This window comes from Ruditapes philippinarum, unplaced genomic scaffold, assembly GCF_026571515.1.
Source record: "Ruditapes philippinarum isolate M1 unplaced genomic scaffold, ASM2657151v2 ctg12368_1_1_1_1, whole genome shotgun sequence".
Taxonomy (NCBI): Eukaryota; Metazoa; Mollusca; class Bivalvia; order Venerida; family Veneridae; genus Ruditapes; species Ruditapes philippinarum.
The window spans coordinates 1-25,399 of record NW_026859072.1 but is presented as its reverse complement, the minus strand read 5'-3'; the positions used below and the strand labels follow the sequence as shown (position 1 = coordinate 25,399).

Sequence of the window (25,399 nt, the reverse complement as noted above, 5' to 3'; positions counted from 1 at the left end):
AGCATCGGGTCCTGTTGTTGGGTATATAATTACCATCATTGATAAATCCACAACGCTATACTTGTACATATAATTAATATGGTATAAAACAGTATTTTATTTGCCATCTTTGTTTGAAAATTATACATGTATATTGTGCAAGTTTGAGATATCATATCTAATAAACTTTACTCTGACCTCCAACATATATAAGGGGCTATATAATCTATATAATCTTTAGTCGGACATATACTACACAGTAAAAAGTTTAATACTTGGTCTAAAAACGCATGCTGTTTTACAAAACTTTTTTTTATATTTGCTTTCAGTTTGGTGCCTTAGGGTTAATACATACCAGCTACTTAAATGTTTTGGCGAAATATTTAATGTTCATACTTGCAGAAATCTTATATTTTGCGGATATATCTGAGTATCTGAGAGCATGTATTTTACACGTACATTTACAAAATTTGCTTTATCATATGTAAACTGAAAAGAAAACAGATTTTCATTAATAGCTTTAGTTTATTTAAAATAAGTTTTACGGAGGAGAACTGTTTTGTGTAAAGTATTACATTTGTAGCTAATTTTGACATTATCATGGCCTCCTGAATGAATGCAAACTAATAAAAAATGCCGACCGATTCTCGTTCATGTTCAAGAGAGTCGTGGTCATAATTCAGGGCAGTGGGCAATGGTAACCCTTTCATCGTTCAGAGCAACCAGGCCTGTGGTGAACATTCATCGTTGAGGTTCAAAAAGATGTGATAACCCCTTCACCATTCGGGGCAAAAGGCCGTGATAACCCTTTCAACATTCAGTACAAAGGCCGTGATAACCCTTCATAGTTCAGGGCAACGAGGGCCGTGTTGACACTTGATTGTACAAAGGCCGTGATAACCCTTCATAGTTCAGGGCAACGAGGGCCGTGTTGACACTTGATTATACAAAGGCTGTGATAACCATTTCATAGCTCAGGGCAACGAGGGCCGTGTTGACACTTGATTATACAAAGGCTGTGATAACCATTTTCATAGCTCAGGGCAACGAGGGCCGTGTTGACCCATTGATTATACAAAGGCTGTGATAACCATTTCATAGCTCAGGGCAACGAGGGGCCGTGTTAACCCTTGATTGTACAAAGGCTGTGATAACCATTTCATAGCTCAGGGCAACGAGGGCCGTGTTAACCCTTGATTGTACAAATGCTGTGATAACCATTTCATAGCTCAGGGCAACGAGGGCCATGTTGACCCTTGATTGTAACAAAGGCTGTGATAACCATTTCATAGCTCAGGGCAACGAGGGCCGTGTTGACACTTGATTATACAAAGGCTGTGATAACCATTTCATAGCTCAGGGCAACGAGGGCCATGTTGACCCTTGATTGCACAAAGGCCGTGATAACCATTTCATAGTTCAGGGCAACGAGGGCCGTGTTGACCCTTGATTGTACAAAGGCCGTGATAACCATTTCATAGTTCAGGGCAACGAGGGCCCTGTTTGACACTTGATTGTACAAAGGCCGTGATAACCATTTCATAGTTCAGGGCAACGAGGGCCGTGTTAACCCTTGATTGTACAAAAGGCTGTGATAACCCTTTCATAGTTCAGGGCAACGAGGGCCGTGTTTAACCTTCATTGTACGAGGGTTGTGATAACCCTTTCATAGTTCAGGGCAACGAGGGCCGTGTTGACCCTTGATTGTACAAAGGCTGTGATAACCATTTCATAGCTCAGGGCAACGAGGGCCGTGTTGACACTTTGATTGTACAAAGGCTGTGATAACCATTTCATAGTTCAGGGCAACGACGGCCGTGATGACCCTTGATTGTACAAAGGCTGTGATAACCATTTCAATAGTTCAGGGCAACGAGGGCCGTGTTGACCTTCATTGTACAAAGGCTGTGATAACCCTTCATAGTTCAGGACAACGAGGGCGGTGTTGACTCTTCATTGTTCGAGGGCTGCGATAACCCTTTCATAGTTCAGGGCAACGAGGGTCGTGTTGACTCTTCATTGTTCGAGGGCTGTGATAACCCTTTCATAGTTCAGGGCAACAAGGGCCGTGTTAAACCTTCATTGTACGAGGGCTGTGATAACCCTTTCATAGTTCAGGGCAACGAGGGCAGTGTTTAATCTTTATTGTACGAGGGCTGTAATAACCCTTTCATAATTCAGGGCAAGAGGGCCGTTTCTAACATTCATTGTACGAGGGCTGTGATAACACTTTCATAGTTCTGGGCTACGAGGGTCATGTGTACCCTTCATTGTTACGAGGGTTTTATGATAGCCCTTTCATAGTTCAGGGCAACGAGGGCCGTGTTGACTATTCATTGTACAAGGGCTGTGGTAACCATTTCATAGTTCAGGGCAACGAGGGCAGTGTTGACCCTTCATTGTTCTACCTTTCATAGTTCAGTTCTTTCATTGCATGTCCTAGGTAATCACTTTATCGTAATAGGCCATGTTGACCCTTTATTATCCAAGGCAGAGAGCCCTGGTTGCCTTTTATTTGTTTAGTCAAGGGGAAAACCACCAATATTCAGTTAAATATTATAGAAGGCATAAACATCAAATTACCAATGGTAAAATTTGGCGTAGAACTACACATAAAATATGGCCAGTCCAATATTGAAAAGATTTAACTTAAAATGTAACACTGACACTACCACACAGAAGCAGCTGCTATTTTGTAATTTATTGCCGAATGTATTTCTAAAATCAGAACTAATGTACATCTTTTTTTATTACCTATGAAAATCTAACAAATAATCCTTCACCTTTCCTCTAGTAACGAATAAATCAAATCTTAATTTAAAGTTGTTACCTGTAATAGTCTGTCCCCTTTAAAAACTTAAGAAAAATTATCTTTTATCTAGTTTTCAAAGTGTTTGCAGTCTAAAAATAACCAATTAAACAAACTTAATGTCACTAAATTTGATTAGAAAGAGTATATGACATAAAATATCAAAGACAACTATAAAATTATTCATATCTTTATTTCATATGATGTAAACAAACACAGATTATCTGAAGCTTTGATTTCATGATTTATTTATTTGTGTAAACACTGAAACTAAGTTTGTTTTCTTTACAAATCAGAAAGAAAACAAGCAAATACATTTACTCTGTAATGCATTTCTCATTAAATTTATGGCATGAGTAAATATCTGTCAATATATCTATCAATCATGCAAAAATGTCTGGTATTTTCAAAACGAAACATAATTTCTTCATAGATTTTATCAATGTTTATATTCAAACAAATATACATAAGAATGTTATGTGACACTCTCGTCCATTTCTTGGGCGTTCTTGAACAGGGTGTCATTTAGTGTTAATTAGTGTGTCCAACTTGATTCTGACATTTAACATTAGTTACGTTCATATCCTAGAGGACCACGTCCCTGATCTAACAATTTCAAGGAGGACTCTCGTAGAAGATGTAGCACTCTCTGTAACTCATCTTGTCTAAACACCTGCAAGTAAACAACAGAAATATAGCTATGTACTTGTCTAAACACCTGCAAGTAAACAACAGAAATATAGGTGATGTAGCTACTAAATTACAGGTGCAATATTTGATATTTTTCACCTCTGATATCTCATCAGATCTACTAAAATAATCGAGAGACAACCCAATCACAAGATTTAGCTAATAAAAAAAAAAAATAGGCAGACATGACACTAATTTTTTTTAACATTTTACGAAAGAACTTTTTTTGAATACCAACTCCAAAATGTTTGTATTTATTTCTAATAGTCTTTTAGAAGAAAAATCATGGAACTTGTTAGAAATATTTTACTATAATCAACAGTAGTATTAAAGGTACAATAGTGAAGTATATATATATTACCTGGTACAGTTTGTTTTGCTCAGCTGCTAAGATGTCAGCAAGACGAACACATTCCTGATATTGTTCACTAGTATGTAGAACAGTTTGTAGTAGAAAGACAAGACCTGGTAGTACAAGGTGACGTAGACAATCCATCTGTTCATGTCGTAATGGGTCACTATCTGGTCTGTCTGCTATACTCTCCTCTCCTTCCTCCTGTAATACAAATATCTACTTTATATACCAATAAACCAATATTTTTCTATTACTTAATAACCAGATAGGATTGTAATCAAGTTTTATGTTCTCCTCCATGTTGGATATTTTCTACACAATTACCTATAACAGCACACAACAAATGGTAAGCCACAGATGACAACTGTACTGTACAACTATATAGATTATTATTTTTCTCATACTGACATACTCAAGTGGACAAATATTTTTCAGCACCGTTGTTACAGAGAATATTTTAGCATTGTTTTATCATTACCAATTTTTTTATATGTACATACTCGTATATCAAGACAATGTCAGCAATGAATTTCCCTTGTTACTTAGTATCACAGTTTAAACTTGGTTGATAAATGATTAATGCTAATACTTAATGCTAATCGTTATTTTATCCTGAAAAAGGTGCAATCAAAGCATTAACCTAGTGAAGAACAAGGGAACAAACAATACTTCATCTATCATACTTCTGTAAATTTGAGAAAAGGCTTCATCCAACATTCCAATATATGTTTCCTTTTATTATATATTGCCTCATATAAATTTTATATTACCAAGGTCTGATGCAGACGAGGCCAATAAATGGTGATGAATAAAATAAACTGATTATGTTGATCTGTTTTTCCGATTGCATATGACTTACTAATATATAAACTAGATTTAAACTATTTCAACACATATTCTTCCTTTGTTTCAAGGGTTTTGTGTTAATAACTTAGAAACAATGTATACATAAAGGTTTATTACCAGCAATAATACAAGTACAGAATTCATGCAGATAACAACCTTCCTGTACAAGAATTTGCATATCTCCAAGCAAAAACAAAATGAAGTAAAATAATATTGAGAATGTAAGTACCTCAGCTTGATCCACCATCCAGCCACCATCAGCAAACAGTAACACATTGTATATATGATCTTTGGTTGTCTGTAAAAACAAAACAGATGAATCATTTATCAAAGGTTGAAAAACTAAAGACACTTAAGGGCAGAAATCATATGAAAATCTTTGTAAAATTTTATATCTTTAACTATTCATAGTTCCAAACACACATAAATAAAAGTAATATATGTGACATAGATGTTCTGCCAATCAGCTAATGAAAATGCTTTTATATTTAACCTGCTAAAATTCTAAAATAGACTTATTCAGTATACATTATAGAGCTGATTGGTATCAGAATAAAACTTAATATTGATCAGGCTAACCTGGCTCCATACTGCTGAAAAAAATGCTTGATTAACTTTTAGTTCCTTTACACAACTTAGAATGATCATACCTGTGTTTGCATTAGCAAATTGTGGTGCCATCGTTCTCTTTCTTGATCATATTGTTTCATTCTGTGTTCATAAGCTACCCTATCAGTGAATGATCCACCCTCCGGTGGTGCTGGTTGTGTCGGTTGTCCATGGTGGTAGTGCTGGATCCAATCATTGAAACTTTCCATGGCATCCTGATAAAACAAAATTCTGAATCAAATCTCCTGAATCATGCACAAACATGAACTCATTTAATGCAAGTTACTGCCTATCAAACCAGAAATCACTTTAAACACTTAAACATATATGAGCCACGTCACGACAAAACCAACATAATGGGTTTGCGACCAGCATGGATCCAGACCAGCCTGCGCATCTGCACAGTCTGATCAGGATCCATGCTGTTTGCTATCAGTTTCTCTACATGTAACAGGATTTGTAAGCGAACAGCATGGATCCTGATCAGACTGCGTAGATGCGCAAGCTGGTCTGGATCCATGCTGGTCGCAAACTCATTATGTTGGTTTTGTCATGACACGGCTCATATGTACTTTTTCTGTATCAAAAGCATATTGTCACTGGAAACTTTAAGTTCGTATAAACAACATGTTTACTCATGAGTCCCTTTCATTGTCTATTGTTGATATGAAAGTTTGGCCACAAACCCTTATCATAATTATGTAAGGCGACAAGCTATACCAACAAGAGATGATGGTAGGATAGCATGCTTGGATATTCTTAGTGCTTGATAGTAAAAAAAGAGCCTGGATAATGTAAAATTATAAGTTTAAAAAGGGCCATAATTCTGTCAAAATCCATGTAAAACTAGAACTGCCACTATCATGGCGTGAATACCCCCGCATACCACTTTGTCAGAATCAACAGTGGCCATTTAGAGCTCAAGGACAACCTCCCTGCCAAATCTGAGGTTACTAAGCCAGTGCATTGCTAAGTTATGTATTCCACATGCTTCAAATGTGAAAATGTCAAAATCAATACATTGCGGACAGGACATTCTTTAGCAATTGAGAAGAAAAGCTTTTTTTTGTCAAGGTCCCTGTGACCTTGACCCAGTGACCTCAAAATAAATAGGGGTCACCTTATAGTCATGATGAACATCCATGCCAAATATGAAGACTGTGGGTCAAAGGAATCTAAAGTTATTGGGCAGACAAACTTTTTGAAGTCAAAGTCCCTATTACCTTGACCTTTGATCCAGTGACCTCAAAATCAAAAGGGGTCATCTACTAATCATGATCAACATCCAGGCCAAATATGAAGACTGTGGGTCAAAGGAATCTAAAGTTATTGGGCGGACAAGCTTTTTGAAGCCAAAGTCCCTGTGACCTTGACCTTTGACCTGGTGACCTCAAAATCAATAGGGGTCATCTACTAATCATGACTAGCCTCCATGCCAAATATGAAGACTGTGGGTCAAAGGAATCTTAAGTTATAGGGCGGACAAGCTTTTTGAAGTCAAGGCCCCTGTGACCTTTGACCTGGTGACCTCAAAGTCAATAGGGGTCATCTTCTTATCATGACTAGCCTCCATGCCAAATATGAAGACTGTGGGTCAAAGGAATCTTAAGTTATTGGGCGGACAAGCTTTTTGAAGTCAAGGCCCCTGTGACCTTGACCTTTGACCTGGTGACCTCAAAATCAATAGGGGTCATCTACTAATCATGACTAACCACCATGCCAAATATGAAGACTGTGGGTCAAAGGAATCTTAAGTTATTGGGCGGACAAGCTTTTTGAAGTCAAGGCCCCTGTGACCTTGACCTTTGACCTGGTGACCTCAAAATCAATAGGGGTCATCTACTAATTATGACTAACCTCCATGCCAAATATGAAGACTGTGGGTCAAAGGAATCTTAAGTTATTGGGTGGACAAGAAAAAACTGACGGACAGCCGGCCGGACGGACAAGCTGATTCCAGTATACCCCCCTTACAACTTTGTTGTGCGGGGGTATAAATATGAGTAATGTTTGAAGGTAAATATATGTAAAAACATTTACAAAATAATCAGAAAGTTTTGTTTTGACAAAGTACAGTGTAACTTCTGAAAACCGAACACCCATGGGACTTGTCAAAAAGTTCGGATTTCAGAGGTTTCCGGAATTCAGAGGTTTAAGATAATGTGGACTTGACTAAGCCACTAAAGGTCACTAAATGTCAAGGAAAATGTGGCCATTACTTGATTATCAGTTTGTAGAAATGTTGTTAAAAGCATAAACTTACATATTTTCTGATGCTAGTTAGTTAATTAGTACATCAAATGCAATAAATCCCTGAAGACGTTTGATACATATATTGTCGCAATTAATTGCCATTTAATCCGCTAAGAATCACTTTAAAACAACTGACCGCCATTAAATTATTTGAATTAACCGCATCACTTCAAACATACCATTCACAGCTTGTGATTTTAACACGTGTTAAATTACACGATCACTGCTTATAAGTAAACAGTCGATAGGGAGATCAAATCTTCTCGATCTTCTCGGGGTAAACATTCTCGATTAACAATGTATTTCACACCTTTGGATATGTCCGGATTTTGGAGGTAAAATTGCATTGATTTGACTCTTTTTTTACGAAAATATTGTCCGGAATTCAGAATTTAGAGGTTCCGGAATTCAGAAGTATTATATTAATAGAAAATAGAAGGGAAAAAATCGGGACCGAAAAAATTGTTCGGTTTTTAGAAGTTTCCGGATTTCAGAAGTTCCGGAATTCGGAAGTTACACTGTATAAATATATCCTCATTACCAGATAAGCTTTAAAACAGAGATATTCCCTCACAGCGTTCTTGTCTTCTAGTGGTAACATAGTTGTCCCAGTCTGAAACATCACAGTTATATCAGTCTCATAGACAATTTAACAATTCATAACAAATGAATATCTTTAGACCAATGACAATTATTAGTGATATATGCCTGAAGTCCAAGTCAGGCAAAAAATAAATCAAGTAATTTTAACAATAATTTTTCTGATGACTTTCTCATAAAAACAATTCATATATTGTTAAAATATCTGGTCATGCCAGTATTACCTGTTGCAGCCAGGTTCTATGTACAACATCTACAGAATCTGGTGGTAATTTCTCAAACACTGCACGAGCTGCATCTATCTTCTTTAATGCTACAATAAAATATACACTCTTTATATCTTGACTTTATACTAATTAGTTTATATTCAGAACTTATTTTAGTTGATTGTGTAGGAAGCTGTTACCTTATAAAAAGACTCACAGATATGTTCTTGCAACCAACAAGTACAGAGCAACAAGTGGATAGTTTTTTGCTCAAGGAAACAATGGGTTGCCACTGACAAGGATTTGAACTTGTGCATCTAGCAATCATTAGATTACTAGTCTGACATGTTACCCTCTCAGCCATGCTGCCACCTTTAACTATTTAGACATATTTAGACAACTAGGAAGTATTTAGACTTTCTCAGAGGAAAGTCAAGATAGTAATACAAACATAATTTACATTCACAGATTTGTTATATCATTGAAGTTTTGTATTGAGCCATTTCTTAATATGCTCTGTAGTCTGAAACTACTTATATTTTTAAGCTCTTTTCCCATTAATGTATTTATATGATTATTCATATGATTATTTTATAGATAAAACATCATTTCCTATCTATATCTTTCCTTTTCATTCCAAACAACACAGATAAATGTATTCCGATCCACCATACACAAGATGATTTAAGATGTGGAGTGTGAACTGGTTCAGATATCAATGTTAGTACACTAACAGCTTACCAATGAAAGTTCTCATCACAGCATTGGCTTGTTTGAGAGCTTCAGCACGCTGGCCAATATCAAACACTAACCAATCTATAGCTTCTATCTTAAGTCTGTCCTCCTGCAATATGACAAATAAAAACCTATATAGAACTTTACATAACAACCACACTATGTTTGTGTTATACAATATAAGAACAGCAACACATGCAGTGTGAACGCTCCTCTGTAAAGGACAACAACTATCAATAACCAATTTTAACAAAAATTCTAAGTTGAAACATTGTGTTTCAAATAGAAGACTTATTCTATTTGAAAGACCCTGGTTAAAAAGGGGCATAACTTGAAAAAAAATCAAAATTATGCCCCTTGTCTCACATGTTATAAGCATGCATTCGACGTTTCATGTCATTAACTTTTAAAACTTTAGAATAATGGTCTACATCAATGTATTTGCACAACATGGCGATCATAATAGCTTGCATTTGTCTTCAAAACAGTCAAGCTAAAAATTGTACAACATCAAGATAAACAAGAGGGCCATGATGGCCCTGAAGTCGCTCACCTGTATATAGGCCCCCAGGAGCTTTTATTTGAACAAACTTGGTAGACACCCATTAGAAGATGTTTCATGCTAAACATCTAAGGTCTAGCTTGTTGGGTTTTTTAAAAGAAGATTTTTTAAGTTTTTTCTTTACACATACAATGACACCCCTGGGGCAGGGCAAGTTTTGACCCCAGGGCTTTTATTTGAACAATCTTTGTAGACACTTACTAGAAAATGTTTCATGCTTAATATCTAAACTCTAGCTATTCGGGTTTTTTCGAAGAAGACTTTTAAGTTTTTGCTATACACATATAAGGTAAATCAATGTCCCCCGGGGCGTGGCAAATTTTGACACCAGGGCTCTTATTTGAACAAACTTGGTAGACATCCATTAGAACATGTACCATGCTAAATATCTTAGCTCTATCTCTTTGGGTTCTTTAAAAGAAGATTTTAAAGTTTTTACTATATTCATATTGGAAAAATCAATGACCCCCTCGGGCGGGGCCAATTTTGACCCCAGGGCTCTTACTTCAACAAATTTGGTAGAAATCTATTAGAACATGTACCATGCTAAATATCTTAGCTCTAGCTCTTTGGGTTCTTTAAAAGAAGATTTTTAAGATTTTACTATATGCATATAGGAAAAATCAATGACCCCCTGGGGCGGGGCCAATTTTGACCCCAGGGCTTTTATTTGAACAAACTTGGTAGACACCCATTAGAAGATGTTTCATGCTAAATATCTTAGCTCTAGCTCTTTGGGTTCTTTAAAAGAATATTTTTTAAGTTTTTACTATATACATATAGGGAAAATCAATGACCCCCTGGGGCGGGGCCAATTTTGACCCCAGGGCTTTTATTTGAACAAACTTGGTAGACACCCATTAGAAGTTGTTTCATGCTAAATATCTTAGCTTTAGCTCTTTGGGTTCTTTAAAAGAAGATTTTTTAAGTTTTTACTATATACATATAGGGAAAATCAATGACCCCCTGGGGCGGGGCCAATTTTGACCCCAGGGCTTTTATTTGAACAAACTTGGTAGACACTCACTAGAAGATGTTTCATGCCAAATATCTAAGCTCTAGCTCTTTGGGTTTTTTAGAAGAAGATATCCAGATAACCAGAGTTCTGCATGGAATTAAATTCTTTGAACAATTTTCAAAGGTGACCACCAAAGAAACATTCCTGTGAAGTTTGGATGAAATTGGCTTAGTGGTTTATGAGGAGATGTCATTTAAAGTAAAAGGTTATGGATGCCGGATGGATGCCGGACGAAAAGCGATCACAAAAGCTCACCGTGACAGGTGAGCTAAAAATGCTGTAAAAATAATTGAAAACATCCAACTAATATTTCACTAAAATATAACATCTGTTATGTAGCTTCTAAAGACTTATGATGAAGCTTTGTTCTGGTTCTCATTTTCTTTTTGTATTTTTCTTACGTCTGCATTTTATATGAATTAAGAAATTAAACAGTATTAGTAGAATAAGGAAATAAATATACAAAATTGATCAAAAGAATTCCACAATATATAAATGAGTCTACTTCCTCTTATCTCAACAAAGGTTCAAGTTAAAATATATAGCCACCCAAGTAAGGTTCAGTGATTGGAAGTAACATGTGCTTGTAATGGCAAGACATGGTACACATTAAATTAAATAGACTAGCAAGATAGGGTACAGTGATTTTGATTATCTACTTTGAATTCATTGTAAACAAAGGAGAATATTTGGCACATGTCACATTTTTTATCACCTGATCTCACCAAATTTCATACTAGAAATCATAATAAGACCAACCTCTGAGATGACAGTGTCTACAGACTCCTGGGCTTCATGTATAGATGTAAAGTCTACATCTGATTTCATACGAATATTTTCTACAACTTTCTTCGTGACAGCTGCTAGATCTAGACCAGCTTCCTCGGCGAGGTCCAGGTAATGTTGACGCTCATCCTTGTTAGTTATACCTGAAATATCATTGTTAACTACAATCAGGTCTTATGTTTATATTTCAAAATTTAGTGTTTTTTTTTTTTCAAAGTTAAACAATTCATTAATGAATAAACAAAAAAAATCATAATAGAACAATCAGAATTTGGCTCTAAACAGAATCTTATTACAAGTGTTAGAATTATTTCAAGTGATATTTTTTCTCTTTGTTTTTTTTCGCTGTCAAGTTGAGCTGAATTTACAATACATTGCAAAAGAGTGACCATTATAATGGTTTTTGACCAATGACTGATAATAAAAAATGTTTAAGAAAAAAATATGAAATATGTAAAAAGACTACCCCACTCTATTTAAAACCTGAACATCATCAATACAATCAGAAGGATATATATAGATTCCATTGTGAGTCACATCGGTTAATGATTATATATGTGAATTCAGTAAAATATAAAATTGAAAACAACTATGTCAAAATGTGATGTTATTTTTATTTTTACCCCTGTACACTCACCATGTCACTTTAACCTCTCAAGTTAACATTTTTTTTTACTTTTTTTAGTTATATAATATATAAAATTGTAATTTACCTTCTAAGAAGAGAGCATACCAATGGACTTGAGCATTGAGTGGTAACTTTGATACATAGTAAGCAATGAGATTATAATGTTTGTCTCTGATCAGTCGTTCAACATAACACTCTAATATTGAATTACACAACTCCTCCTACAATAACAATGTATTCATTTTCATCAATATTTACTGATTAAAGGCATTAAGACATGCAAAATTGTAGAGAAAAGTTTTGTTTTTTAACAGAAAAATAACAATTGTCAACATTTAGTCTGGTTAAAGTACATAATTATATAATATCACACACCCGTGCCAATTTTGCGACTGTAAATTGGTACATGTATTGCACGGCCGTGCATATATTTTGACATGACGTCATAAGGGTTATACAAACATAGTGTAAAGACGCGTTAAATGTTAGCGTTGTACTGTAGGCTTGTCAATGAAAAATGACTCTTATTTCACTTTGAACGGTCTTATTTTGGGTTTGTGATAAATAGAATATTGAATGAGTGTAAGTTCAATACTGTATTGCACGAGTTGAAGAAAATAATATTATGCCAGCCTCATGCTAATAAGAACACAAAACAGAGATATGTGGATAGTATATATCAAGCACTACCACAAAACAAATAAGATTTAAATCTTAGCTTGCATTCAAATTATTACACTTACTCAGCTTTTCAATTATATGCTTGCCAATGTTACATTACAGAAAATTCAATTATTACGATACTAAATATGAGCTGTCAGCAGTATAATAACAAGATGTAGGCAGCCAGTGTACACTACATTGGTGACACATTCCAATCATTTATAGTGAAAACTAGAAATGTGTCCATAGGACACGGATGCCCCCACACGCCACTGTTCTGTCAATCTTATGACTCTAGGTCAAATATTTTTTGGACTACATGTGCCACAAGTTGAAAACTAAAATTCAACAAAGGGCCATAATTCTGTTAAATTTGGTCGCAGCAAAAATTCCTTCCTTTACTACCATCTACACATTAAAGTTGTAAATCCCTGGAAGTTTAAGCAAAATCTGCCATCCGATTTAAGAGGAGTTACGTTCACAAAATTTCTACAAAGTATATAATGAAAAATTCAACAAAGGGCCATAATTCTGTTAAATTTGGTTGCAGCAAAAATTCCTTCCTTTACTGCCATCTACACATTAAGGTTGTTCATCCCTGGAAGTTTAAGCAAATCTGCCATCCGGTTTAAGAAGAGTTGCATTCACAAAATTTCTACATAGTATATAGTGAAAAAATCATCAAAGGGCCATAATTCTGTAAAATTTGGTCGCAGCAAAAATTCCTTCCTTTACTACCATCTACACCTTAAGGTTGTTCATCCCTGCAAGTTTAAGCAAAATCTGCCATCCGGTTTAAGAGGAGTTGCGTTCACAAAATTTCTACATAGTATATAATGAAAAAATCAACAAAGGGCCATAATTCTGTTAAATTTGGTTGCAACAAAAATTCCTTCCTTTACTACCATCCACACATTAAGGTTGTTCATCCCTGTAAGGTTAAGCAAAATCTGCCAACAGGTTTAAGAGGAGTTGCGTTCACAAAATTTCTACATAGTATCTAGTGAAAAAATCAACAAAGGGCCATAATTCTGTTAAATTTGGTCACAGCGAAAATTCCTTCCTTTACTACCATCTACACATTAAGGTTGTTCATCCCTGTAAGTTAAAGCAAAATCTGCCATCCTGTTTAAGAGGAGTTGCGTTCACAATATTTCGGGACGTACGGACGGACGGACGGACTGACTGACTGACTGACGGATTGACGGACGGACGGACAAGTGCAACGCTATATGCTCCCACATTGTGGGGGCATAACGAGTAAAAAGTGTCTTTCTTCAATAGTTTTCAATATTTACAACAAAGCAAAAGCTATTCTATTCACATATGGACAGCTGCAAAAAGTTGCTAGAAGCTTTTTGATAAACTATTTACCTTTGTATTTTGCTCGGAGGTTCTGAGAAAGAGAACAAAATGAGCCATAAATCTGAGAGCATGTAACGAGACATCTTGTCCTTGTTGCCTCACACGTTCATACAGTAAATCCAATAATCCTGAATATATATATACAGTAAATCCAATAACCCTGAATATATTTAGACAGTAAATCCAATAATATATATATATATATATATATATATATATATATATATATATATATATATATATATATATATATATATATATATATAGACATAACTTCATTAAATCCAATAATCCTGAATATATATAGACAGTAAATCCAATAATCCTGAATATATATAGAGACATAACTTCATTAAATCCAATAATCCTAAATATATATATTTATTACCCTTCCAGATCTTTTCCGCCTTTTTGATTAGATATTGATCACCCGAAAGAAATTGATATTACCGAGCCAGACGGGTAATATACACACTAAATTTCCCCGTTGGGTACCCCACATTGTAAACAACATGCGCTGTAGCGATGCACGTATGGTTTGATTTTACGCGATGTAAATTCTGATTTACAAGCACTTTTAACTGTCAAATGAAAAATATTTACCAAAATAGAGTAATGATATGTATTCTCATCAGTATTGAAAACAAATATGACCTTGTGAAAGCTTGATATTAATTCCAAAAAAGTGCTTTCAACAGACTACTCCTTTTCTCTTGTTTACATTCATTAGGTTAGAAAGAAAATACGTCATGTATTTATGTGACGTCACGTTGTGGTGAAGGGGTACCCTAAAGTGAATCTTATTTCGACGTTTCTTTAAAGTGATTTGTTTTAAAATTGTCTTAACTTGGCAGGGGAAGGGTAATAAAACAAGCAATTATCATAGTATTGCAAGCAATCCATAAGTCCCCTACCGGTAAGAGCCCAAGCAACATTCTGAAGGGCCATTCACTTAGGTTCCTATTTTAAGTAAATTTGTTGAAAAAGTTCTTTAAAAGTGATCACAGGAAACAGTTTTTATGTACAGACAGACGGACTGAAAGACACTCTAAAGTTATTTTTTAAACATCCCTGTTATCAAAATATAACATTTTTAAAATCCTATCATGATTGTAGAAGTTGGAGTAAAAATTACTAATTTCTCAAAAAAAAGTCTAAGTTTAAAAGGGGCATAATTCTGGAAATAGTCTTGCTAGAGTATTGAACACTCACAAAATTTAATGTTGAGTGATAATAAGAAACATTTATATGAAGTTTGAAGTAGATACATTCAGAAAAAGAAGTTATTAAAAAAAAAAACAATGTTTTTTTCATGAAAATTTAAAGTTCAAGGGAGGTAATTCTGAAAAATTCTGTGCTAGAGTTGAAAACCTTGTCACATATGATGTGGTTGATGACAAGCAACTTATATTTAAAGTTTGAAGAAAATACCTTAAGAAATAAAGAACTTATAGTGAAAAAACTTAAAAACTAGAACCAGAAATCTTGAAATTCAGTCTATTTGTTGCCATAGCAACCAGAATTTTCAACATAGGAAGATAAGAAAAGAATGTGCATAATTTCCATACTGCCATCTACCCATATGTCAAGTTTCATAAACATATTTTCAGTACTTTTTGTGTTATCACTGGATCCAGGTTATGTGTAAAATTTGCCATATTTTCAGTCTATTTGTTGCCATAGCAACCAGAATTTTCAACATAGGAAGAAAAGAAAAATACGTGCATAATCTCCATACTGCCATCTATCCATATAACAAATTTCATAAAAATATTTTCAGTACTTTTTGCGTTATCGCGGGATCCAGGTTATGTGTAAAATTTGCCATATTTTCAGTCTATTTGTTGCCATAGCAACCAGAATTTTCAACATAGGAAGAAAAGAAAAAGACGTGCATAATCTCCATACTGCCATCAATCCATATATCAAGTTTCATTACAATATTTTCAGTACTTTTTGCGTTATCGCGGGATCCAGTTTTGTGGACGGACGGACTGACGGACGGACAGACGGACGGACAGACGGACGGACTGACGGACAGACGGACGGAGGGTAAACCTAAAGTCCCCTCCGGTAAACCGGTAGGGGACTAATTATGATTTTGGAGTGATATATGTGGATTTATTACCTGCCAAGATAAAATATCGCCCTTGCCTGACAGCTCAGGTGATATAAAATCTTGACAGGTAATATATCCACATATATCACTCCAAAACCAAAATAACATATAACATATATAGACATAACTTCATTAAATCCAATAATCCTATATATATATAAACATAACTTCATTATACATCTAGGGGATATATTTATAATTGTCTAACATAAATGTTTTCATTTACTTATGCTCTCTCTACCATTAGTAAATAAATCTGTCCATGTTAATTCATTAAAAGGTTCAATCTCCTTGCATCTTTGCATATAGGATGGACTGTCCATATTGAATATGTTGTAATATATTTATGACAATATTTTAGTATGTTTCTTTACCTTTGCAAGGACATGCAGGCTGCCCTGGCATATGTATGTTACTGGAGGTATAAACCTTTCATTATTTCTACTAGTAATGTATACTAAAGTTCATACTAACCAGAAATGTCTCCAACAATAACATATTTCTGTATCAGATGATAAAGACCCATTGATTCTTTCTGCATCACTTCATTGGCTTCTATCTCCTTGAACACAGATCTTGTTGTCAGACTACAATTTTATATCAATTTATAAACTGAACTGATAAATATATTGTTTTTCTTCATGACAAATATTAATTTCATTTAACAGTTTTTACAGTTAACTAACAATATTATTTTGCAAAATTACATATAAATATTTTCATTTCAAATGACCTTTATAACTTCAAATAAAATATCAACAAATGTGCACAACAATGATAATAAATCAATAGAAAAACTGGTACTTTACTGAATATAAAACATGTAATATCAATATAAGCACATCCTTTAATTGGTTATGTACAGGTCTTTGATAATAATCAAACACTGTATTGCTCTTCAAGGTACCCTTCTTTCTTGGGCATAAACACTGGATGGTTGCAAACGCTTTGCTATCATCCATGTTCTTTTGGGGATTAGGCTTGTAAGCCAATACCAAGAAAGAAGGAGGCATACTGGCTCGGATTACACCAGACTTAATGGTTTTAACATGTTTTATGTCTTATTTCCTGTTTAAGTTATATTTATCATATAATCATTCATTTGGACTGATGTTTCTTAGCCAGTTATTCAAAAAATAAAGATTTATAAGGCTATCACTTGTTTCGTGGTTTTAATTTGATTGAGTATAAATACACATCTTTGATAATACTTTAAAATGAAGATTACTTTTTCTCCCAGTACTCTCCTGGTAGAATGGCTAGAGATCGGCTCAATGTTGTCTTCAATCTGATTTCATCCTCCACTTTCCGGTCAACAAACACACGGAAATATGCCCACACATAGTCCAGCCAGGACTTACATACTGGCAATACACCTCGTAGGTTACCACTTAATGCTGAATAAATTGCCTTCTCATAAATACCAACTCTTGCCTGCAAAAAAAAGCAATACATATACAATAATATTATATTTAAACAAATAGGATAAGCAAAAAAATTCATAACAATTAAATAACATCTTATATATTACCAAAATGTATATCTATAAATGGATGAAATGAGTGATGTAATGATATAAAATTTTCATCTTCTTCGGGCCATCCTTAAAAAATTGTTTGTTTGTAGTGCTCCTACCCTAAGTTCAAGAGGTGGGTAGGTAGGTAGGGGATTTTTTTTTTTTTTTCTTTTTTTTTTTGATTGGAGCAAACTGAGTATAGCAATACACAGTATATATTTTCCCATGATATACTGTGCATTGTATTTAGACAAATTAAAATATGTAGGCAAATGTATTTCTGTTGATATTTTCTTTGTTTAATATTTCAAATAATAACAGACATACAATGTAAACACTTTTGTTGTTGTTTATTTTACATTTATTTTTCATCTTTAAACAAAATAATTGAACTTGTTCCTTATTTACTGAAATTAACAATGTCTTGGAAAAAGGTGACAATACCTGTAATAAAACAAGTGGTCTGAGAAAAATATGTACAATATGATTACTTGACAGATCTAGCCCTTTGAGAAAATAGAACGGAATTAGTCTCAATACCAGTATTTCAGTGTTATTTGAAAATGCAATTTACACTGCAAGTATAGGTGTTTTGTTTGTAAAATCAATGATTACCACCTGCTTTGATGACCACCTAAGTTTTCATTTACTGGTCCTGACTTGTCAGATTCTAAATGCACAAAGAAGGGAGGGGTGTAGCAAATCCATTTCTCATTACTATTGAATAAAAGGAATTATCCTGCAAATAATATTAATCTGCTTAGAATACAAATATTTGAAATTAAATGACTAACAGCAGAATTTTTTAGCTTTGATTTTTTTTGTTTGTTTTTTCTTTTTTGTTTTTGTTTGTATTTTGTTAAATTTTAGGGGTACACTTGAAAATTTAGATTACCTTGCCACTTAACCAACAAACCATACTGTATTAACCCAGTTAATTAACTCCATTCACTAGCCAGCATAATAATAGATCATTATGTATGTTACACCTGTCACACAGTCGTGTGTACTTACCATATATGGCAGTGTAGTATGTAGAAAAATCTACGTCACCTGCTGTATACATGTATAGTGTGTAATCAGCAGGTCCTGGAGCCTGGAGTTTGTTTTGAAAGTTGGATTAAAGAGAGCAACAATTAATAAACCTATTTGGGTGTTTAAAGGGGAATATAGTACGGACAATTACAAAGGAGAAACAAGAGCACCGCTAGGCGGAGCATTATATGCCCGAAAGTGTTTTTTTTTTTTAGTAAGGATGAAGCATTTGTAAGACATGGGAATTAGCTGTTCATCCTATAAAATTTTACAGCTGTAGGTTGATTAATACTTAAGTTATTAATAATGACCTTAACCTTTGACCTTGTGACCCCAAAATCAAAAGGGGTCTTCTACCTTATATGGACAATTATCCTAAGAAGTTTGAATATTGTGGGCCAATTGGAACTTTAATTATGCTCTAGAAAATGTTTTCAGTATTAAGGTAAAAGTGACTTTGACCTTGTGACCCCAAAATCAATAGCGGTCTTCTACCTAATATGGACAATCATCCTATGAAGTTTGAATATAGTGGGCCAAATGGAATTTATGTTATGCTCCGGAAACTGTTTTTGGTTTTAAGGTAATTGTGACCTTGACCTTTGACCTAGTGAACCCAAAAATCAATAGGGGTCTTTTGCCCAATATGGACAATCATCCTATGAAGTATGAATATTGTAGGCCAAATGGAACTATGCTCCGAAAACTGTTTTCAGTTTTAAGGATATAGTGACCTTGACCCTTGACCTTTTTACCCCAAAATCAATAGGGGTCTTCAACCCATTATGGACAATCATCCTATGAAGTTTGAACATTGTGGGCCAAATGGAACTTAAGTTATGCTCCGGAAACTGTTTTCAGTATCAAGGTAATAGTGACCTTGACCTTTGACCTTGGGACCCCAAAATCAATAGGGGTCTTATACCCAATATGGACACTCATCCTATGAAGTTTGAACATTGTGGGTCAAATTGAACTTATTTTATGTTCCGAAAACTGTTTTCAGTATCAAGGTTATAGTGACTTTGACCTTTGACCTTGTGACCCCAAAATCAATAGGGGTCTCCTACCCAATATGGACAATCATCCTATAAAGTTTGAACATTGTGGGTCGAATGGAACTTAAGTTATGCTCCGGAAACTGTTTTCAGTTTTAAGGTAATAGTGACCTTGACCTTTGACCTTTTGACCACAAAATCAATAGGGGTCTTCTACCCAATATGGACAATCATCCTATGAAGTTTGAACATTGTGGGCCAAATGTAACTTAAGTTATGCTCCGGAAACTGTTTTCAGTATCAAGGTAATAGTGACCTTGACCTTTGACCTTGTGACCCCAAAATCAATAGGGGTCTTCTACCCAATATGGACAATCATTTGTTGAAGTTTGAACATTGTGGGTCGAATGGAACTTAAAGTTATGCTCCGGAAACTGTTTTCAGTTTTAAGGTCATAGTGACCTTGACCATTGACCTTTGGACCCAAAAATCAATAGCGGTCTTCTACTCAATATGGACAATCATCCTATGAAGTTTGAACATTGTGGGCCAATTGGAACTTAAGTTATGCTCCGGAAACTGTTTTCAGTATCAAGGTAATAGTGACCTTGACCTTTGACCTTGAGACCCAAAAATCAATAGGGGTCTTCTACCCAATATGGACTATCATCCTATGAAGTTTAAACATTGTGGGCCAAATGGAACTGAAGTTATGCTCCGGAAACCAAATTGCTAACGGACGGACGGACGTCCGGCCGAAATGGAATAAAGGGCCATTTCTTTTGTTATTTTCTATTGTTTAATAGAGGGCCAATGGCCCCTTACTCTATTGTTACGGAATGAACTCTATTTGTTCTATCTGTTCTCTTTTGTTCTGTTTACAGTTAGATGGCCCTCTATCCCTATTCGGTAGTGCGGACAGACAGACAGACGGACGCCAGGGGGTATAACATAATATGCCCTTTCGGGCATATAAAAAGGAACAAAAACAAAAGAAAAAAATAAACAGTGCATGATTTGTAAAATTGTTTGCATCAAAGATTAAAAAATATGGCTATTAAATTACAATTTCACTTTTATACTGAAAATAAATCAAATTTTAGTCTGGTTTAATATGTCCAGACGAAAACTTTATATTTGTAAAAATACCTTGAAGAGGGCATCATTTCCATAAACTGTACCTAAACGTATATATATGCAGAATTTAGTGGAATGAGTAGGAAAATCGAGTACAGCTTCACACAGTGTGTAAGAGATTCATCCGATCGGCAATTATTTTAGCTAATATCTTCAAAAGGGGATCAACTTTTATAGATTTAATGTTTAATAATTAACAAAAAGAACAATTCATTCACATGTTTGGCTTGGAAACTGAGAATTTTTATGCCCTTTGCGAAATTTTAAGGTTTCTGGCGAATGTGAAATCGCCGATGTTCGGGGGTCGAAGTTTGGCAAAATATTGATGAAAAGCGTGTGTTTATTTTGGTTTTGGAATAAAATTATTTTACTCTTCTACTTCTCAGTTCAAAATTTGTCTGAAAAGTTATTGGAGAAAGTTCTTTTTAACAGAATGGGCACATAATGATCTCCAAAAAAAAAAAAAAAATCCTCGAAAGTGTAAAAAATTTTTAGAGTCGGGGGCCATTTTCATGGGTCGGTCGGAGCACTACAAACAAACAATTTTTTATGGATGGCCTTAGATAAATTAAAAAAAAAAAAAAAAAAAACATTGTTTATTTCATTGCTTTACTGTTTGGCATATACACTACAAAAACTAAACCAAATTGAGTATTAAAATACAATTCTATATAACTGGATAAAAATTATAAAATCAAATGATACTGATAAGCATCAAGTATTCCTATAGCTGTACAAATCAAAAGCTACCCTTAATAAATTATAGTAAAAAATAAAAAATATAAGTGATTTTCAAAGCCATATCATTTTTTTAAAGTTTCATTTCTTTCCACTTGATTCAATTAACTGCATTTGATTTATAACTAATGCTTAACATAACACACAACTATACATACATCTTGTGACATATTCCAGCACACAGTCTTCCAAATGTCTCGGTGTGGATTACCAATTACAGCTCGTCTCTGACCTTCTGGTCCAACACCCTCAAAGTTTGGATCATGAAATAATTTCCATCCCTCTAAAGTAGCTGCCCTCCATGCCTGACCACAGTCAGAGCACATTTTCTGTGCCTTTAATAGAATTACAATGAGATCCAGACGCTTGAAGACACCTTGTTTACTGACATAGTTTTTAATGCAATGTGGGTGTATTGGTAGTCTACATAATTTATTCCAGGTATAGTTAGTTTGGACCATTTTGATACTCTAAGAAAGAGAACTGTCAAGTAAAAATGTTTATTCTAAATTGTAGAGACAGCAAGCAAAAAAGCCTTATGGGAAGCTATATAGAGCTTCATGTTAAACATGAGTGAATTTGTAAAACAAGTGAAAGAACTTTTTAATGTTTCAACATAAGCATAAAAAGAAAATAATAACAACTTAATTACAGATTTACTAATATACCTTTTCAAGTTGCCCTGCTCGTAAACACACAAAAATATACTGCAATAAGCGATCTTCATCTTCTTTGTCTAGGTCATCTAGAAGCCTGTTTTGTCTTATTGGTGCATCAGGGTCCTATAAAAGTTTAACAACCACATAAACTAAATCAACCACCTTCAAGATGTATAAAAAATATATTGTTGGCATTCTATCTATTGTATGATATGTATCACATTCTTTTTATACATTAATTAAAGTTCAATCATAGTGCTATATACTTCACACACAATGTTCATGTGTATTTATTGTTCTTAATAACTTATAACTGGTAAGAATACTCACGAGTTCTGTAATAAGATTTCTCTCTGCACCAGCTGGTACCCCAGTCTGTTGATTCTGTAACCTATGGCGGGCATTCTCACTGTTCATATACAAAAATATTTGTGAAGCTAAACATAAACATAACTAAGTAAATTTTAACACACACATAACTTAGTAAGGGTTAACATAAAAGACAACTTTCAGAGAAGAAAGCATACTCTACAATTTTCATACTGATAACTGATGGCATAAACAAGAAATAAAAAAATCTATAGGTAAGTATAAATAACAATCCTGCCTTTGTATAATGAAGCTAATTAAATGTCATGTACATGTAATAATGCTAAATCATTATCGATACTAATGTGAAAATTGCCAATCACTTACAGTTCAGATATGACTTTGCAATGGTATGTTAAATTCAAACTTAAAAGAGAATTAACATAACAATATATGGCTGATCATGTAAAATTTCATTTTGAAAATTGTAACTCTCCAAACTGAAAGAAAGCATAGCTGGATGGAATACACAAACCAGTGTATGAGTATAATGCTAGCTAAAGGTGTTTTTTTATCCCCATATCATTGTAACAACAGAGAGGGCATTGTGACAAAATTATACTTACTATCCTACAGCTCTGTCAGAGAAAAACTTGATATTATCTGCAAAATTCTCACAATCATCCTGGGCACAACTCTCCAGCCAGTCCACAACTAACTGTATATAATATACAATATTATCTGATATAAACATGTGATAATACAACAATATGTTTCATGCCTGTAAAAACTTCCAAAAAGCAATGGTCTTCTGGTTATTAACTTGAAATAATAAAGGCACACAAACTAACTTAGAAAATTCTTTAAAGTGAAAGTACTCTTAACCATGACACACCTCTCTGATTTTTATGAAAGGTAAATAAACAAATAAGTCCACCTGAACAATGTTTACCTGAGCTTCTCTAACAGACTGGTCTCTATCAAACAATGTTTACCCGAGCTTCTCTAACAGACTGGTCTCTATCAAACGATGTTTACCTGAGCTTCTCTAACAGACTGGTCTCTATCAAACAATGTTTACCTGAGCTTCTCTAACAGACTGGTCTCTATCAAACAATGTTTACCTGAGCTTCTCTAACAGACTGGTCCCTATCAAACAATGCTTACCTGAGCTTCTCTAACAGACTGGTCCCTATCAAACAATGTTTACCTGAGCTTCTCTAACAGACTGGTCCCTATCAAACAAAGCTTACCTGATCTTCTCTAACATCTTCTCTAACAGACTGGTCCCTATCAAACAATGTTTACCTGAGCTTCTCTAACAGACTGGTCCCTATCAAATAAATGTTTACCTGAGCTTCTCTAACAGACTGGTCTCTATCAAACAATGCTTACCTGAGCTTCTCTAACAGACTGGTCTCTATCAAACAAGGCTTACCTGAGCTTCTCTAACAGACTGGTCCCTATCAAACAATGTTTACCTGAGCTTCTCTAACAGACTGGTCTCTATCAAACAATGCTAACCTGAGCTTCTCTAACAGACTGGTCTCTATCAAACAATGCTTACCTGAGCTTCTCTAACAGACTGGTCCCTATCAAACAAAGCTTACCTGATCTTCTCTAACATCTTCTCTAACAGACTGGTCCCTATCAAACAATGTTTACCTGAGCTTCTCTAACAGACTGGTCCCTATCAAATAGAGCTTACCTGAGCTTCTCTTACAGACTGGTCTCTATCAAACAAGGCATTCACTATCTTTTCATCACTCTGATATATACCCTGAAACATAGATTTTGGATTTCTGTAAATTATAAAGAAGTTTATAATTTAAAGTACCACAATTTGTTAATGCACAATCACAAGATCACTAGATGTATGCATGCTATGTGATATATATCAGACCATCGTATATCATAAACAGGTGAACATATTAGTATAGATCACTTTCATAGATAAAATATATCTAAACATTCATTAAACCTTAACAAGAGCTATCGGTAGGACAGCAACGCTCGACTATTCTTAGTGCTTGATAGTAAAAAAAAATGCTTGATACAGTTACATCCTCCTGTCTACAGGTTGGGGTAATGATGGTGAGCAAGTGTGCAAAGTTTCAAAGCCATATGTCAATGGACTTTGAAAATATTTGAGGTATTACAAAAACTTCAACGTAAATTCTAAGTCGAAAAAGGGGCATAATTCTGTCAAAATGCTTGATACAGTTAAGTCCTTCTGTCTACAGGTTGGGGTGATGATGGTGAACAAGTGTGCAAAGTTTCAAAGCCATATGTCAATAGACTTTGAAAATATTTGAGGTATTACAAAAACTTTAACGTAAATTTTAAGTAAAAAAAGGGGCATAATGCTGTCAAAATGCTTGATACAGTTACCTCCTCCTGTCTACAGGTTGGGGTGATGATGGTGAACAAGTGTGCAAAGTTTCAAAGCCATGTGTCAATGGATTTGGAAAGTATTTGAGGTATTACAAAAACTTAAACATAAATTCTTAGTCAAAAAAGGGGCATAATTCTGTCAAAATGCTTGATACAGTTATCTCCTCCTGTCTACAGGTTGAGGTCATGATGGTGAACAAGTGTGCAAAGTTTCAAAGCCGTATGTCAATGGACTTTGAAAATATTTGAGGTATTACAAAAACTTTAACATAAGTGGTTACGCCGACGCCGACACTCTGGTGACTACAATAGCTCTACTTTTTTTTTATTGAATAGTCGAGCTAAAAAAGATGACATACACAAGAACACCACATGCTGTGTTTATCGGGA

General features: G+C 34.6%; 1 protein-coding gene across 1 annotated transcript; it reads right to left on the bottom strand.

The window, feature by feature from the left end:
* Positions 1-2,964: 2,964 nt before the first annotated feature.
* Positions 2,965-24,395, bottom strand: LOC132755105 (nuclear pore complex protein Nup107-like; the record flags this gene model as incomplete). Its single annotated transcript, XM_060745900.1, is given in 17 exon segments — positions 2,965-3,461; positions 3,840-4,034; positions 4,909-4,977; positions 5,330-5,503; positions 8,083-8,154; positions 8,366-8,454; positions 9,089-9,191; positions 11,422-11,591; positions 12,162-12,297; positions 14,114-14,232; positions 16,698-16,810; positions 17,452-17,657; positions 21,806-21,982; positions 22,316-22,429; positions 22,637-22,715; positions 23,242-23,333; positions 24,324-24,395. Coding segments are annotated over 17 exon segments (2,085 nt in total), but the record flags the coding sequence as incomplete, so codon positions are not given.
* Positions 24,396-25,399: the final 1,004 nt, after the last annotated feature.